Here is a 20,255-nt window from a genome sequence, read left to right on the forward strand (position 1 = left end):
CCACTTGTAACACGCTTATCAAGGATAAAACGAGTTGAGTTGGTTTTGAGTTTAACGTCCCGTTCAGCAGCGAGGCTATATGAGATGGGACCTACTGATTAACATGGAATCCGAACATGAGCTCCCGCCGGGAATCGAACCCGGGACTCCCGCGCCAAAGGCGCGTACGCTACCCGCTTAGCTACGAAGGAGCTCCAAGGATAAAACGAATTAAATTCAGTGTCCAATTGTGCTATGAATTGTTCGTAATTATCATATAATTTCTAGTATCGTGTCAGGGTAACCACGCTCTAAACACTCAAAGATATTGCTTTCTAAAACAGGTACAAACAATTCGAACTGCAGTAACAAATTCCTATCTTATCTCTCACCTTGGCCAATATTTACAAGGGATCAATCGATTGTTTTTCTTAAATCTCTCCATAGCAACAGGAATTCATACCACCTCTCACATTGCATGCAGATGATGACACAATATTCGTAATTGATTCGCCATTTGCCAGTTGTTTTCCCCTTATTGTTTCTTCCTCTACAAATTTCAAAAGCGTCTAGCGAATCGACAGAGTGCGTTGCTCGTTACGGCCTTTCTAAAAGTGGTCATATTTCCCAATATTCGGTTTATGGGATGTTTACCACTTCATCTTCCACGTTGGCCGATATATAAAAAAAAAAACACGTATGTCCTACTTTTGATTCCTTTATTCACTGCAGGAGTTTCAAGCAAATCCGCGCTGTGTGTTTGCTAGTTATGGTCTTACTAAAATGTATCATATTGCCCTATGTTAGCACTTTGGCGGATTTACCCCCATCAACCTCCAATTTGGCCGACATAAAAAAGTCTATCCTATTTTTGTTTCCTTTATTCACTCCAGGAATTTAAAGCAATTCAGCTTTGTGAGATGCTAGTTATGGCCTTGCTAAAATGTGTCATATTGTTCTATGTTCCGACTTAAGGGGGGAAGGGGCACCTTCAATCCCCACGTTGGCCGACATAAAAAACACATATGTTCTACTTTTGATTATTTTATTTACTCCAGGAGTTTCAAGCAAATCCGCATTGTGCGCTACTAGTTATGGCCTTGCTAAAAGGTGCCATATTGCCCTAGGTTCGTACTTTTGGGTGGTGTTTACCTACTTTATCCCCCACACTGGCCGATATAAAAAACACGTAAGTCCTACTTTTAATTCCTTTATTCACTCCAGGAGTTTCAAGAAAATCGGAGTGCGACACTTGGGAAACCTTACTTCTAAGAGTTCAAACACGTGTTCAAGTGGTTATTTAGAGAAGAGAGTCGTTCGCTGTGGAAAATAGCTGTACCATATCCGTCAAGCCGCAGAAAAAAAAAAAAAAAAATTGAAACAAAATTATCTTCATTGTATCCTTCAAAAAATAATTTTAAATCACATAAAGTAGTTCTGAATTCGACAGTTTTTCAGTGTTTACATAAAATAATAATAATATAATGTCTTGTCTATTACTTGCAATAAATAGGCATTAAGGATAATGAATGACCCAGATTAGTAGTAATGTATGTAATTAAGGCTTCGTCATTACACGGTAGAAATATCTTGACAACATGGAAAATAACTTAAAACAATCTTACAAACTTTGGATCATTTCATCTCAACAATGAATACTACAGCTAAATATACAGATAGAAAAAAAAAATCCATTCCTTCCTTGGACAATACAGGAGACATACAATTTGCTTTACAGATAAAGTTTTTGTCTATGGCTGCATCACATTTGTAAAGCCTCTTGTGAAACTGACAATTGCCATAAATATACCGATTTCTGATACAGATACAGTACAACTAGTACATTACTTGCCTATAACCACTTTCGACTCACTCATTTGAGGATACTTTTGTGCTTCATATCTGATTTCCTCTTGTACAACGTTATTTACCTTACTTTTTTAATATTGTGAATGTGAATTCGGTTTTATTTCTGTCATTATGGAGTGTACTGCTTTGTATTGTGGACAACCTGCTTTTGATTCATTAAAAAGAGTGCATCAATTACCACTTTTCTTCCGTCACACTGAAAAATAATATTTTATGACACTATAACAAAATATTAAAGAGTTATTACTTCAGTTTATCATTGTATCGACTGAACAATCTTCAACACTGTCATAAAAAATAAGCCGTTTTCTCTGTACGATTATTACACTTATATTCCGTTCCTTCCATTTAACAATAAATGGACCAAGGATAGACGAAGACCATAGCCATTTAATAAAACCTACTATAGCACTAGTCACTACTAGATAGAAACACTAATGATCCGATCTCGCTGAAATCAACGTCTTAAACGATTCTTATGTCAAGTCTACACAAGCATTCTTCTAGAGAGAATACCGATTTCTTACACTTATGAATGGAATCTCCATATTCCTTGTAATAAATTATCAACGAACAAACCCTTTTTGTCCATATCTGTTGTCCGAAAAGGTTGAGTGTTGTTTTGAAAACAATAGTGAACATTTTTCCGTTCACTGCACAAACATGCAAGCTTTGCAACCTGCATATATATGTGATAATCCGTAATATATATATATATATTCTGGAATATATGAAATGTCTAGCTAGATTCCTTATGTTTTCGTTGACTCATTAACTTTCTGTATTTTTCTTGGCGGTTCACCATCAACATCAGAGCTTTGTCCTGGGACTACTTTTTGAAATGCGAAAACAAGATACAAACCTGTAAAATATAACGTGAACAGTTATGAGAAATATACTTAACATACACTACTAACACAAGTAATATTCACAACCAGAATAAAATCAAATAAAATTCAGTACACACACATATAACTTTGAACAAAGTAACTGCGAAAGGACATCTGTTTTCCACGACACTGAATTTAAGTTTACATAAGTGGTTGAAGCAGGACATTCCCAAACCGACAGAGAACAACAACAGCCATTAAACTAATCTAATGATTTAAATTTTAATGTATCACTTACTATATTATATTGGTTGGCAACTTCCTTAATATTGTTCAAAATAAAACCTTGTACTTACAACTCACAGTTTCGGTGAAAATTACGCATGTTAATCTTCGCAACTTATTTTCAGATATTAACAGGAACAAAGAGATAGGTAAATTAATCGAAAGATACAAATATCACTTGAACTCATACATAATCGATTATAAAAACACAGTAAATGGTATATTGGGGTTGCAGGTAATTAATTTTTGCTATTTGCTGGAACTGACGCGTTTTTATTGAGATTATTAAAAATAAGAAGTGGAAACACTTTTACTGGACGGTTTCAGCTACTGAAGCTTTGTTCACCAGAAAAGTTATGTTAAGATTGAGCCACTTTATAAATACATTTGGACTTTTAGTACACAGGTTCACAAGGGAGAGAAATTGCCGTAAAAAAAACTACACAAACAACCAGTTTCGGGGTCTCTCAAAATATGAACATTTGCAATGAAAATGAAACATGTGTTCATAAAGTGATTCGATCTTAATGTGAGTAACCTGCCTAGAGAACAAGGTCACAACTCAAGTGGCCGAAACTGTCTAGTAAAAATTTTACAGAACCAATCAATGAAATTAGTGTTTACACTCATCATTTTAGTTGAGTTGATTTTGAGTTTAACATCCCTTTCAGCAGCGAGGCTATGAGACGGAACCTACTAATTAACGTGGACTCCGAACCACATGAGCTCCCGCCGGGAATCGAACCCAGGTCTTCCACGCCAAAGACACGTACGCTAACCGCTCAGCCACGAAGGAGCTACTCATCATTTCAGATCAACTGATTTTCACTAATCATGTCAACCCAGAACTGCAAGCTTCCAAATCGATACCACATCTACAATACGAAAATATATCTATAATTATGATTCAGTTTTTGTCCAATTGACTACGATCCAAATTAACCCGAAAATTCTTGGTTTATATAAAAACAATCTTCTCACCTTCCTCTCCATATTATTTAATTATTATTTTTTACATGTTAACTTAAGTTTCATTAATACAATTGAATTGTTGTTTTTTAATGTTATATGAGCCTGAAATAGGATTTTTTTTACAATCGTTATGTGAACTTCGATTCTTACTGATGCATTTCTTCACTTGTAGAAAAAATAAAATATTTCAGTTTAACATCCTACGCTTATGCTCTTTCAGGTAAGTGGGACGAATGATTAAGGCAAGTGAATAATGGAAGAATTGGTGAAATGAAAATGTGAGGAAACGGCAGTACCACGAAAAACCTATAGACACTGTACCACCACAAACTCACTTAGCCGCGGATCGAACCAGGGACCCCATGTACAAGAGGTAAGCGCTCTACCACTGAGCAACCGTGGCCCCCTCTTCACTTGTGGAAATTTGGGAAACAACAAGTAATTGTTTCTTCAGATGATCCTGTTTCCTTGTAATATTTTTTCAGGGTAACAACTTTGAACGATGATTAGTTACAAAATCAAGTATTACAACCAGAGTTGGTATTGAGGAAAGTTAGAGCTAACCCACATTATTCACGAATAAAAGGAACTTCGTTACACAATGCAGAGGTATGTCTATTATTAATTTATGTGATATCAGGGCTCATAGGGGTCTGGTCTCTTGTAAATAGTTGAAAAGTGCCCAAAAGCACAAGAAAATGTGACAAAAATCCCATCATGCCCCTTTTTTCCTTTGTCAATTTCTCCATCACCTCTCTCTTTGTTGTTTTGTTTCATCTTTTCTTCTTTACTTTTTTTTTTTTTTTTTTTTTTTTTTTTTGAGCTTACTCCTTTCTTAGGTTTTCTAAGTATGCTTTATAGTTACGGTAAGAAGGCTTAGCAGATGTAAGAAGCTTCTGAGTAAGTGGAACCAGTTCTGGCCTATTTCCGAATTTCTTTATCCGAGACATTATATTTTACTTAGCACTGAGGATTCTCAAAGCCGTGAAATATTCAAATTTATCACCTACTCTTAAGAAGAACATCCAAGAAGCATAACAGATGATGAACCACACAAACACACACACACACACACACACACACACACACACACACACACACACACACACACACACACACACACACACACACACACACACACACACACACACACACACACACACACACACACACACACACACACACACACACACACACACACACACACACACACACACACACACACACACACACACACACACACACACACAACGTTGAGCGGAGCGTTAACTATTACGAGAGAAAACTAAAAGACTATTATGATAGAAGAAAGAATAGACTCAGAAGGGTTCTCAACCCCATCTTGAGAGCTTAAGCATCCACCAACCATCCATTGTGCTTTAGAAAGAATAAGAGCTGATGTGAGAATAAAGCTGACCGTTTCACATGTGGCAGCAAGTACTGAAGTTTTCAGAAGAGTAATGAGTAACGAAGTTTCTGTCTTTTTTTTCATTTATTTTTATATTTTTCTTAGAAAACTGCCAATGCAAAACACAAATCACACGAAAAAGTCACTTTACCTCCCAAAAAGTAACTTTTATTGACAAATTTGAAAAAAAGTAAATTTTAGTTAAGAAAGTTACTCGCTATGAGCTCTGTGATATGTATCCTATAGCGTCCTTCAGAAATGTTGATGTGAATAAATTTGATTGTTATTTCATGTTTATTTCCTACCTCAGTAATAAGAAATGGTATTTGTAAATAGTTAATATACACATACAAAATACGAATATCTCATTGGCGCTAGAGACACATGAAATACAGTTTTCCATTCTTTTGACGGAAATATTGACAAATACTAGAAAACACAGTTTAAGATAAAAACAATTTAAAAAAAAAGAAAAGAGGAGGAAAACTGAGATTTTGTTTGAACGTTGGGTATTATCATTTCTATGGCCAATGTTGGTCCAATCAGTTGTTATTTACTGAAAATTAACAGGTGTCTAAAGTTGCCCCGTTTTCAATTTAACTTTGGAAAGTAACTATTTGTTTCCGCTTTATTTTCACACATTGTTCGCCCTAAGCCTTTGGCTCGTCTGCAAATAGCCGGCACGCTAGCGACAACACGAGGGATGTTACATAAATTCTAAGCCTAAGCAAGCAATATTAGACCTAAACATGTAACTTTTAAGCTGTATTGTATTGACCCTTCTTATGATGTCATACCAAGTTTGGTATTAATATCGATTTTTATTCTGTTGTTACAGGTCCAGAAAAACAGAAGAGTGAGCAAAGTGTGACCAAATGGAGAAATTGAAGGCAAGAGCTGTTATTGAAGATCTCCACAAGAAAGGTTTAAAGCAGCAGGAGATCCACGCCGATGTGGTTGCTACTTTAGGCGATAGTGATAGTGACGTTTCATATGCCACAGTGAAGAAATGGAGAGTCGAATTTAAGAAGAGGAGAGCTACCATTGAAGATGACACCCGATCAAAAAGGCCCGTGGAAGCATTAACTTACGAGAATATCGACAAAATGCATGAAATCGCAGTGCCTGATAATCTGCGAATGACTATCAGGCAGTTTGCTGAGACAGTGCACGTATCTACTGCAAGCACTGACCGAATTATCATCCAGCATTTGGAAATGAGCAAAGTTTCCGCGAGGTGGGTGCCAAAACCAAAGCTTACCAGACGCAACCTTTCAAGGGACAATCTTAATCTTTTCTGGAGAAATCCAAACGCCTTTCGCACTCGATTCATAACAGTAGACGAGAAATGGGTCCACCATTACCAATACAGTCCAAACGAAGTTCCAAGCAGTGGAAACACCCCTCATTTCCCAGCCGAAGAAGCCAATTCAGTGCCCTCAGCCGGAAAAGTGATGGCTAGTTTTCTGGGATTCGGAAGAGGTAGTGATAGTGGATTATTTTCCAAAGGGGTGAACAGTGATTGGGAGTACTATATAGATCTATGACAGCTGGGAGATAATACTGGCAGAATCGTCGTGGGAACCTGACCGCAGGTGTGCTTCTCCATCAACACAATGCCACTAGCTACAAGTCAGTCACCGTAATGGCAGCAATTCATGATTGCGGCTACGGGTTAACCACACCCACCTTATTCGCCTGATTTGGCACCTAACTTTCACCTCTTTTCGAAGAAGTTGGAAGGTACTCATTTCGACACTGATGATGACATTACGCATGCCATAGATGAAATTTTACACGCCTTCGACAAATCATTTTTACCAGCGACATTAACGCACTTGAACATGTATTGACACAATGTGTTGATTTGACAGTGGATTATGTTGAAAAGCAACACCATTCTCAAACTCTCTGCTGCTCCGTTCATAGGTAGGCTTAGAACTTGTGTAACAACCCTTAGAACTTGTGTAACAACCCTCGTTAGCCTGACTGTGAACTATTAGGAGCGTGACTAACAGACTGATACGTTGCGCTATTATAATAAGAATTGAATGTTTGTTATCTTGTGTTATTAATGTATTCTATGTTACCCATTAGAAATTTTCAGAGCAAAAGTTTTGTTGTACTACCAGATATCGTGATGTCATTTATGTTTCGATTTTGAAATTGTCCAAAGTCGCCCCGTTTTATAGCATATGCATTATTTAAGAATAGTTTTAGGAGTTGGTATCACTTAGTATTAAATAATATTAAAATCCTATGTTTTGAAATAAAATAAAGTTAATACTAGTTTTATTTCAAATTAGATGTTTACATTAGTGCAGAATCATTTCTACTATCACAGATCAAACATAAAGCAACGAAACTTTACTTATAGGAAGAAAAGATGAAGTCTAATGGAATTCAGGATTATTTTGAGATAGGTATTGCACGGTACAATTACTTCCAGAATTTTATATATATTGTATATAATATGTAAATATCATTTCAAACAATTGAAAAATACTATCTGAAGTATGTACTTACAAGCTGCTTCCCATTCTGACTTTGACAACGTTCCTACTTTTCTGTGTCCCGTTGTTTTCTGCATATACTGCTGTGCATGTTCATAATCTTCAGGTATTTTGCCCAATAAAGGAGCTTCATGGAATGGTGGGTAAGTCTAGAGTAACAATGAAAGAAACAATATATAATACTTGATTTATAAATATATTCTCAGGACAACTGATTGAAATTAAAGTAGTTACGCAATAAGTATGAATATAAAAGGGGAACTCATTAAATACTCAAGACACTTACTTGAAATTTCCTCTACTACTTTTGATGTAGCCACAGCACCTTATTTCCCCGTCCGGTTACGAGTTTCTGGAGTCCGTCAACCCTTTTTTTTTCTTTCTTTAAAGCTAGTCCTTGCGAATACTGAAAAACCGTATGAACTACTTTCTTACCAATGTGGAACTTTTGTTGTAAGAGAGGCTCTTTCAGACTGCCAAAAGTGTGAAAACCACACGGAGTTAAGCCACAACTGTAAAGCGAATGTGGCAATACCTTCAAATGCAACTGATCGACAACTCGCACAGTTCTCGACGCAATATACGGTCTCGAGTTACCATTCTGAAGAATGCTACTTTCGTGGACAAGTCTATACATTTCGAATTTAAAATACAGAGGTATTACAGCGAAAACGAAGGACAGAGCAATATAAAATATATCAATTCAACCTAATGGATTGTTAGTTGGGTAATATCTTGACAGTTTATCGGTTTCTATTATTGTTATTTGTAATGATCTGCAGTATGTTCGCTACCTGTCACTTTAAGCACCACACCGCCTGTCAAATGCAATATTGTATGAACATCGAAAACTGTAGGTCTCAGTATGGAATCGATCCTGAAACTACCTACACCAAACGTACATTTGTAATACGTAATAATCTGACATAGTGTCATTTGGGAGAAGTATGTTTTGTTTGGTAACTGTTAGCCTTGTGGTGTCACATAGTATGCCTAATAATGTCCCTCTGCCGATATTTGCATGGTGCAAAATTTCAGTGTTTTGTGTCTATTAGTTTAAAGTTGCAAGGCGTATCAATATAAAGGTCTGTCCTGCATATGATCAAACAACTCTATGAAAACTACCGATGCAAAGTGCGGACAAATAAAAACCACGAACGATTCAAAGTAAAATATAGACAGGTGAAAGTGCAGAGGCACCTCCCATATACAACAACTATTAAAATAATTTAATTCTGAGAACTTTATTGCAATTACACCTACCAAAAATAATTGTTATAATGTCATAAAATCAAAGTAAATCAAAAATTATTTTTAAAAGTTCCCACAAATACGTCATTTTAAACAATATATCAAATTTTACCAGTTTTTATATCTTCTAAATGGTTTGAGATATCAAATTGTTGTAAACATCATGTGATCTTTGTACATTGAGAACAATATACATAAATCGATGTGATATACTTATCTTAACACTATTTCGAGATAAAGTCCTTTGGAAAAAAGTAAAATTTTCAATCCCCTGTAACTTTGTTTCTACTAGTTCGAAATAGTCATATGTAGGGGCACGAGATTTTCGCACTAAGAATTTGAAAATTTCGCGTTTTGTCGCATTTTCCAAATAAAGTTTCGCATTTTGTAGCTATTGTGGCAAAATAACAAGACAAGCAACGTGTTTTATGCGGTTGACCTTGAGTAGAAGAAGACAGAAGGTGTTTGCAATGATGCCATTGGTTAGCTAACTAAAACGGCTCCTCCGCATCCAGCTGCGATGGTGATAGCTAACGTGCAACATGTTTTCTATAGCCGTATAATGGTGCCCAAACTGCACCATTCATGTCACGTTCTATCGTTGTCAGCAGAAAACTGGCGCTTTTAACCCATTTTAGAATTTTGGGTTATTTCACGTATTGCTAGAAATTTCGCGCAAAACTGCCAATTTCGCGTTTTATCGTGCAACGGAAACCAATGAAAATACACATAGAATATCATAAAACGTCAAGAAACTGAAAAATACTTAATTCTGACGCATTTCGTTTTATCGCGCATTGCGAAAAACTCGTGTGTCTAGTAGAAAACCGAGAAATGTCCCTTTTTAAAATGTCCTGATTTAACTTATTTGCAATACTTACAATATTTGCAATAATGTTTAATTTTTTACATGTTTCATTTCATTACAGATGCTCTTTTTCCGAATGATAAACCGCTGTGTTTTTCAATACTCTTCAAAAGATTATTGTTAGGAAAGGAAAATAATCACATTCAAACGAAAAATATGTTACCAAGCACTGTATTAGTTGGTAAACAGACGTCACATATTAATAAAAATAATTTAACATTTTTGGAAAATGCTTTCAAGGTAATTGATAAATAACCGTTAAGACGAACCGTATTTTATGTTTCATCAAAATTTTATGCTTCAAGATAGTCAAGTAACCTTTTTTTCTTTTGTTTTAAACCACAAATGAATGATTAACTTACGATTAACGTTAAATGAAATAAGAACATGCGTATTGCCGATGTAGTAGTACATCATATATTCTACTACTATAGTTGTGTCCTATTTTTCGCTTATCAGAATCTGGTCATTCTAGTCATATGATAACCGTAGTATTTGAAATAGAAGTATTTTCGATGTGCATTACTCCGTCAATCTCTCGTTATTACTTTGTAGGACCTTCCAAAATTTGGTTATTTTTCGATATACTATAGCGTCCTTAGCATGCAAACACTGCATGACAAATGTGGTATAATTCATGTTGAATTGTTACATGTAGATTTGCACTGTGTACTAACCCAACATAGTGTCATTTGAAAAAATAAAATTTTATGCTCGATAGGCAACACTGTTAATCTTGTGGTATCACGGAGCAAGCTAAACAATGTCCCCCTGCCGGTATCTGCATGGTGCAAAACTTAAACGTTTTCTATCAATTACAAGGGCGTATCGATATAAATGGTCCACCTAAAAAAGATTCAACGTAAAATGTAGACAGATACAGCGCAGAGCCATCTCCCGTACACAACGTCGTAACGGAAGGAATATTTAGAAAAATAAAAGCAGAACAGAGGGAAAGAAACATAATATTCGAAGAACAGAAAGATAAAAACATAATAATATTCAAAGACGAGTAGATTTGAGTAAAAAAAAAGAAGAGCAGGGACAAGTAGATTGACAGAATGCTTGGGACAAACAAACAGAGGAACACAATGTCCGTGTAAACTGCAAGAAGATTTGAGGAAAAGATATGAAAGAAAACGGAAGAGGAGGAAAAATATCGTAAAGATTCAGGATGAAGTACAGTAGATGAAAGATTCGTTGTAGGGATTACCAGACCAAAGTCGGAAACTGACGATGATAATAGATTTAACAACTAAAAGGTCTACTTCAAACGCTGATTACCATGCAAGAATGAAAGCTCAATTTTTATCTTCCACATACTACATGAAGTGACAAGTCAGCGGACTACAAATGTAAGGATCAGAACCAATTTTTGCATGCAAAACCGTTTTGTCCCATTCTGTTTCCGTTATTCTTTAACACAGTCTTCTTGAAGAGAAATGCACTTCTTCTAACGGGTCTCTAACATTGTGATACCCTTGGAATAATACGATTTCTCAAGGTGCAAAATGGGCTTCCGTTTCCGATATTACCCCCTCATTTGTGTGAAATTTCTTTCTCTTGAAATCTGTTTTCAAGTTAGGAAACAGACAGTAATCGCTGGAGAATATGGTGGGTCGAGAAATAACTCCTAACCAAACAATCCAATTTCATCTTTGCTTTTATGCATGAGGGTGCAGGTGTGTTGTCAGCATTCAACAAGATTTATTCTTCCTCAAATGCGGTAGTTGTTTTCTTGATCTCCTGGTCCAAGTTGTATATTAATGTAACAGAATACTCGCGTTATTGTTTCTCCTTTCTCCACATAGTCGATGAATATTATGCCACGCGCATCCGAAAAAATACTGGCCATAACCTTGCAGATCGAACGCTGTGCCTTTTGGCCGCTTCGGTCGGCTTTCATTCGCTTACAACCACTCTGTAGACTGTTTATTGGACTCCGGTGTGTAATAATGGATCCATGTTTCATCAGTTGTTACAAACGGACGTAAACATTCGAACTAACGCCAAAGCACAAGAATCATCAACACGTTGCTAGTTTTAGTTGATTGTTAGGGAACGCAGCACCCATCGCACAGACAACTTCATATCCAATGGTCACGTATAACATAGTGCACGCATTCTGCTGATATTGTTAAGATGTCAGCTATCACACTTACTTCAATTTTTCGATCATCCAAAACAACACAATATACTTATAGTAACTGTCTCGTATAAACGACCTGAACGTTCAGTATCATCGGTGCATGTACGACGATGTTTAAATTCGGCATTTCCTTCTTTACTGTTGTATACGTTGGAAAAGATGTGTCATAACATTATCAACCCATTCCCTGGTTCAGACTTTTTTTTTCTCATTAGAAAGCAATGTTTAATCAAAACACGAACTTCTTTGGAATCCATCTTCTTTCACCAACACAAGTAGCGTCACACTAATGTCTGTAAATCGTAAATTAATCGATGGAATATTTAAATTTGGTGCTACTGAATAAACATAGAGATCTTCACGTATTTATATATGTGAGACCATGGGCTCTTCATCAAATGTGATATGTTAATACTTTCACTGCCGCCAATTAAAGTACTGGAAGCATAGTCAATCTTACTTAGTCATAATTTTGGAAGACTTTCTTAAAGATCTGTGGTGAAAAAGAACATGTTTTGTATTTCTTTATCTATGTCTTTTAAAAGTATTTTCAGCAATCTCATCTGTAACGTTGTGAAAGTAAGAAGTTTGCTTAGTTTCGATAGCGTGCTTACGGGTTTAATATCCAACGAGAATATTTGCCTCGGACATAAAACCCTTGTAGTTATTCGTATCCTACTTAAATCCTAAGTTTTGTCTCATATGGCATCACCAATGAAGATATATTAAACTCATATAATTGGATTAATCAATTAATATAATTTGCTAGTCTTTACACGTCCACACTCACTAACCCTGGATCTGTGAACTTTAGAGCTATGAACTATTCGTCTTATGCAACTAAAGGCAATACTTTTCGCTCTCATCACAATCTTCCTGTAGAATCATATAGTTATGGGAGAGTCTTGTAATCTGCAGAAAAATTAGTATTCAGCAGCTTAATTAATCCTTCAGAAATTAATTTGCATTTCACAGAAGAATTTGCTGTCTTACTCAGAATTTCTACGCTTTTTACCTTTGGAAAATTTGCCTATTACAGAAATTTTAGTATGTTCCCCGACTCTCTCTGACTCCTGTCAGAGAGGATTTCTGTCAACCAGAAATCACGATTCCGCCATTCTTGTGACATAGTAGTAAAGACCCCTATCTTCTTCACCTCTCTTACACCAATCAAACTTCCTTATCATATAACAAAAGAAACAAACACGTGTTAAACGTTTTTACCTGAATTAAAAGCTTTAATAAACTAATGCAACAAATATAAATAGTACAGAGAAAGGTTCTAAAGTGAATTGTAATTATTACTGACAGGATACAGAGGTGAGTTTACCATTCCTTTATCTTCTCTAGCTTTTAAAGCCATTTCTATCTTACTGCATCACATTATATTGAAATATAACAAGAATTTTTAAATTTATATTTACCTCCAATGCTTGCATCTTTGCCAGAAGAGAACGACCTTCTTCTTTCATTCGTTCATAAAATTCATCAAACCTCTCCTTGGACAGCAACTTAAGATTATGTTTCTCGGCTAACCTGAAAGACAGAAAAAAATGCGATGTATTCAATTCGGCATGCTTGTATGATTATTTATAATTTACACAAAAACAATGTATTCAAACAAATGATAAGACAACAGTATTCACACAAAATACATAATTAAAATAATTTTACACGAAATATAAACTTTAATCTTTACACAGCCTTACATATATATTCCATATATTCACACAACTTGACATAATTAGCTTTTCATTAGTAGTTTTTTTCTGTTAATATTAGTTTACCGTTTCGGCAATATATGCGTATTTGCTTTGGTGAGACTTTGTTCTTATTTAAGTTATACGTAATTTCAAAACAAGAATGAGCAAGATTTACTTACACCATCCTAAAGCCATGTAAGTACTTCAATGCCACTAACATCTTGAAGAAATGTTCGATATAACAACTGATGATAGCTCGAAAACACCTTAATACTCATACAGTTTTCTATCACAGAAACAAACGACGTCATGTTAATTATGAGATGTAAATAACTATTAACTTTTACGTGTCAAGGAAAGAACATGGTGAGTGAGAGCGGGAGGATACTGTGAAAACCCACTTGCACGACGCTGTCCACTAAAATTTCAAGCCTAGAATTGAATCTGAGACCCTGGAGAAATAGTTACATGTGAAGTACTGGGATAAACAAAATAAACAAACCATTACGTGTCAACAAATACGACATAACACACGGGTATAAAATCTAAACGCAACCGATATTATAATTAGGAGCATATGTGCCATCTTAACTACTAGTACTTAACAGAGAAACTGGCAGACACATTTATCTTGATTTTATGCTTAAATACTTTCAAGTTTAGGACATATAACTAAAAGATGGCCAATAAAAAAAATAATAATCTTTCCATCACGATATTGTACTTAAGCACAAAAGTATTAAAGGAAGAATGAATTTTCTGAAACCTGAAACTTGACAACAAAGTTAATTTTCTCAAGCATAATTTTCAACAACTCTGACAACATGCAATATTTTGTTACCTGTCTAATACAACCTACGTAATTATGCTTCAAAAAAAGGAGTTCTATATAGCAGGAGTTCGGTTGGAGGTTATACATTTACGTTAAAAATATACAAGAAACTTTTCTTGCCTTAATTATAAATTTTACAGTAATTCTTCACAAACTCGAAGCCTCAAAATTTAATAACATTGTACTGGTTTCGAATCTCAAATCTATTCTTTTTTTTAAGGTAAATCTAAAATTTACTCCCAATTATATTTCTACTTAAATCGAAAGGATTGTTTTACAAGAAATAAGTATAATAGATTCGATCAATACTTAATATTTCTTTTCCATGGAATAAAATTTCATTATTCCTCACCTCTTCCTTCTAATATTTATTAACTACAGGACGACTTGAACTATGAGATAGTAATACGTAAACATAAATTTAGTACTTACTTGATTAATGTGGGGAAATGTACCAAAAATTCTGGACAGTCCACAACGCCCTCTAGATGGAAATTATACTTTGCACCAAATAAAGGAAAAGGTTGCGAAGTGTCACATTCGAATTCCACTCGGAATATATCGTTACCAAAGGATTTTTTGCCAGAGTCCTGATGCCGTTTGCTGAAATACATGTGATTATATTTTATTTCTCTTTTATTTTTTCCCCCGACAAGGTTTATGTTACAACGTGTCCAAAAAGTCATGTCGCATCAACTTTGGTCAGTAACAACAGTGTAAAGACACGTGGAAACTTAATGATAGTTACACGCACATCTAGTGCCATCATTTGACGTATTTTTGAAATTAATTTGAATAAGCCATGATTAACACGGCATATCAGAAAAATGTCAATCTTCAACGGTGAAAATATTTTTTTAAAAAACAAATATTAAAAAAAAAGAAAAAGAAAACAATGCATAGATCGTGCTTATAATGCATCCAACCATCACACATCACGTTTTATGATGGTCACAACGTTACTAATTGCACAGATATTCTCTGAAAACAGCTTGTGGTTCACAATTAGAAGTTCACTTACTGTGAATACCACAAATTGCTATGAATTGATAGGTTAACGTACCCTGCTCCTAAAATCAAAAGAAAACACTACAGCTTGACGAACTGTCTCATTTTAGGTACTTAGTGAAGTTTCAGCATGCTTTTTTTTTTTTTTTTTTTTTTTTTCTCCTCCTTTCATTCCATCTTTATTCTTGTATTGTTCAATGTTCGGGACATGGTTTAATCAAATTTCTCGGAAATAATGTTGAAGGATGGTACTTTATTGGCTTTTAATCCCATACTATTGCTACGTATCATCACACAACTGTTACAGGCTAAAGTTGAAGAAGTACAGTTATAAGATACAAAGTAGATACTTAGAACTACTGTATATTATTATTACGTACATACTTTATTTACGTAATTAAATAAATCATCTTAGTGACCTGAAACATATTTCTTATATTTCTATTTTTTTTTCATGCTTTTCGATTTAATCATAACTAAAGTTTCGCTATTCGGAGGACTCTCCAAACTTGGTAGAAATATATCTACGAACATGGAAAAGCAATTAGTGTAGTAAAACAAGTTAATTTTAATTCTCGCCACAAGATCAAGTTGTGATGCTGGACAACGCCAATTAAGTATGGTGTGGAAGAAAAAAATGGCACTATTAATCCTAAATGATAAGGAAGGTTTTAATAATCCTCCCTATGGGTCTCATGGCATCGATTATTACTGCTATTAATACCCTCGTGGTCTGGTGACTACCATGCGTGTTAAGGGTGGAGGATACGGAGAAAAAAGTAAGCAAGAAATCGAAGGCTAGAATATGAAGGTAAGCATTATACTAAACAAATAACGACACCACTTGGCATATGAACGCACTTACACAAGGAAAATACTGTACTCGTGGTTTAACCTGCATCTTCACAATGAGGTACGGGATAATGTTCAATGTGAGTTCCAAGAACAGAATCATGGCCAATTGCAGAACGCAGTAAGAGCCTGGACATGCTCAATAATGTTCTGAGTCGGAATGTGTCTCTTACACTAGACCTTTTAGGTTTCCATACAACCAAAAGTCGCAGAGGGTTCTTAAGACGGATGTTCGGGCAGGTCATGGAAAGCAAAGATATGGCTTAATATCATGTAATCTATGAAATGTTGGCGAAGAACCTGCAGCACGTTACACACAACATGTGGGATCGATTCATCCTACATGAAAATGGTTGATTCGAGACACTTATGTATCTCTGAGAAGTGACGCACTTCGTCACTGCCCATTTGGACCATCATCCTCAAATAAGTACGAGCTGCTGATAAAATGGGAATTGAGCCCACTGTTCACTGTTCCATTTAGGTGAAAGTGCGATTCATCACTCTACACAACATTCCACGACCAAGCATTGTCCACTTCCATACGAGCACGAAAGGTCAGTGTGCATGTCATATGAACTTCTGTATCTGCTGTGTTAGTGTTAACTTGCATGGATACCGGTGTAGAAATTTCCGAATAATTTTCCAGACGATCGAATACGCATGTACAGATTTTTTGATACTGTATTAGCACTTATCGGTATCATGTCATCGTTATTCACGGATTTTTTTCCACGATGGCAATGACAATGTTTTCAAGTTCTTGTTGCGTCACTATCTTATGACCTTTTCCTGGTTTCAGTCCTAACATACCAGTCTCCTCAAACTTCCTCAAACTTCCTCTAATCACATGGTGCAGAGGGACCATGACGTAACCTCAGGTGTAGACTGTATTCACCAGTACTGTTGTTCAACGTATAGTGCAGGTTTACTAATAAAGCCCATTCTGCCAATGCCAGCATAACTGATATTTCATCAGTAACCACTGGTCTTGGATGAAAAGTTAGGTGCTTACGCGTGCAAATGCTTCTACAATATGAATTTCAGCATTACCAAGCATCAATAGTGTAGTGTTGTAGCTACGTGGAAGTCCCAGTAACATCGTTTAATGCACCTCCAGAAGTATCTCCAGTATTGGATCCAAACTACCCCCGGATGTAACACGTGTGGTAGCCATTAGACCTATTAACTACTAACCAATCATATCACTACTAACCAATGCCACGAGACCTATTAAGGAGATAATTATGGCCTTTCTTTTAGCGTTTTTTTCTACATCGCATTTAACTGGCGTTGTTCTGCGCCACAATTCCATCTGGTGATAAGAAATGGACTAGTCTGTTTTACCATACCAATTGCTCCTGTATGGTTCCAAACATACTCCCACAAAATTTGACTACATTCTGTCCAGTGGTTATATCTTTGTAGCCCTCTGAACAGCGACACTTTAATTATGAAATGAAATTCTTTTAAGTTTTATGTCCCATGGTTATGCCGGCTAGGCTAAAGGAGACAGTGATGATGAGAAATTAATGAAAATGGTGGAATGAAGAAAGCGGGAGGAAACGGGAGAACCCCGAGGAAACCCACGCACACGGTGTTTGTCCACTACAAAGCTCACTTGGCGCGAGCTGGGATCGAACGTAGGACCCGCTGCACCAGAGGTGAACGCTCTACCACTGAGCCAGCGCGGTCCGATACTTTAATTATGATAACCTGTGAATAATTTATGACATGCTATATAATCAGCACTAGTAGAACAGTCCAATTCAGCGTGCATTAAATACAGATGCAATATGTTAATAATTTATTTTACTACACAGAATATTTTACCTAAAAATAACAAATGAGACTTGTAATTTGTATTACGTGTCGAATTACGCCGCCACTAACATTTACGGTTGTGTTACATCTTTTGTTTTTGTCATTACCCTTTGTTAAGCATTCCGCTATCACCACCAGGATCCCTTGAAACAAACTAAATTTTAAGCACTGAGGTCTCTAAATAAACATTTCATTTTGACTTATGTAAACTCCTTTTAAAATTGCACTGCAAACCTGACGGAAACACAACTTAAGAAAATATATATATTCATACTATCTCCTAGTAAAACTTATTTCTGATTGATTTGATTTACATGCTTAAAGAACAAATTAGACTCTTAATAACAATATTTCACATAATATTTAATGATTATTACAGGATTTTTCATACTATAATAATATACATATTATTGTTATTTCATAAAATTTCAAAGTGTATTATTGTAGATCAAACACCCACTTCCAAATTGATGTAATAATTTAATAACTTACACAATATCGTAAGCATCAGGAATCGTACCAATGAAGTAACCTCCTGGCCTAAGACATTCTGCCGCATTTTGTAACATGCGATCGGCTTGTGGTAAACTTTCGAAACAATAATGGAAAGCAAACTGGCAGCTAACTAAGTCCAACTGTATCGAAGGATTCTTATACTGATCCTTCAATCGAATCTGAAATACGTTTAGTAAGTATTATTTTATGCTAAGGGGAAAAGTAGTCATATTAAACTAACCTCTCTATAGGAAAACTAGAATCTTTTAAAATAGGTTACGAGTAAAACAAATTTTAATTCGTACATAAAAAGGAAAACTAAACTACTTATCTTAAATGTCAAAATTTGTATAAATAGTATCCCACTGCATTGATATCTATTATATAAAAATAAAAGCGATTTTATTGGTAATTGAATCACGGGAAATGGCTGAACCAATTGAAATGATCTGTTGGTATAGTTATCACTTACCTCGAACAGGGTTTCTATCACGCTACTTTGATTAAAATACATATTCTAAGGAGGGAGTAGGAGAGGGGCGAGATATTGAGTATCTCAGAAACTCCTCAAACTAGAAAAATGAAACTCGATATATACATTCCTCATTAAAATAAACGGATATATGCACTATTGTTTTAATGTGGAGGGGGCAGGGGCATTTTTATCTACATTATATATTAATTTATATATGTACGTGTATGTACTACCATTATTTTGGAACACCTGAAGCAATTTAAACCAAACTTAGTACACATATGACTTACAACCTTTTAAAAAAAACTGCGAGATAAAGCAGACTTATCGCCTCTAAGGGTGGAGGTAAAAAGTAAAAATACTTGGAAATGACCTATATTAGTGTCGAATTCATCATTTTCGAGGTCGCATAAATAGATAGTAACACTTCCACTGCCGTTTTGATGTAAGTTCAGCCCCATGGGGTAAACACTCCTAAGAGAGTGCAAGGAGATGACACGCAAACGTAATAGTGAACGACTGATAATAGTATCGAGTCCTTAGTTTTCGGGTTCACTGAGACGAATAGTGACATGTCGAAATCATTAAAGTTCAGACTCAGCCCCTATTGGTATGGAGGGTAAGAAGAGGTGAAAAACAAAATGTTCAAAATGACTGAGATTAGTCTTGAACTCATAATTTTGGAGGAGTCAGGAAAAGATTCACCTATTTGAAATGACTTTTGGGACAGTTAGTACTAATCTCAAGCTGGATTTTTATATATATATATATATACATATATTTTTTTTTTCATGTCAGATTAAGAGGCGTGGCGATTTTACAATTTATGCCAAAAGCAGAGTGTCTTATGGCTTTTTATTATCACACTTTCACTGAAATACATATCCTAAGGGAGAAGGGGATTCAAATATAGATGGATGAGCATCTCAGCTATATATTACA

The 20,255-nt window shown here is 35.5% G+C and overlaps 1 protein-coding gene across 2 annotated transcripts in view; it reads right to left on the reverse strand.

The window, feature by feature from the left end:
- Positions 1 to 1,518: 1,518 nt before the first annotated feature.
- The window catches only part of Rnmt (RNA guanine-7 methyltransferase), a 43,025-nt gene continuing 24,288 nt past the window's right edge, over positions 1,519 to 20,255 (reverse strand). For both annotated transcript variants that reach the window (XM_081743952.1, XM_081743950.1), the window contains exons 4-8: positions 18,836 to 19,017; positions 15,092 to 15,262; positions 13,549 to 13,660; positions 7,870 to 8,005; positions 1,519 to 2,710 (exon numbers count right to left, since the gene is read on the reverse strand). In XM_081743952.1, the coding sequence (XP_081600078.1) occupies positions 2,601 to 2,710; positions 7,870 to 8,005; positions 13,549 to 13,660; positions 15,092 to 15,262; positions 18,836 to 19,017 (711 nt within the window). In that variant the 3' untranslated portion in view covers positions 1,519 to 2,600. The remainder of the gene's footprint in view (positions 2,711 to 7,869; positions 8,006 to 13,548; positions 13,661 to 15,091; positions 15,263 to 18,835; positions 19,018 to 20,255) is intronic.

Source organism: Thermobia domestica, chromosome 2 (genome assembly GCF_964235325.1).
Source record: "Thermobia domestica chromosome 2, izTheDome1.hap1.1, whole genome shotgun sequence".
Classification (NCBI taxonomy): Eukaryota; Metazoa; Arthropoda; class Insecta; order Zygentoma; family Lepismatidae; genus Thermobia; species Thermobia domestica.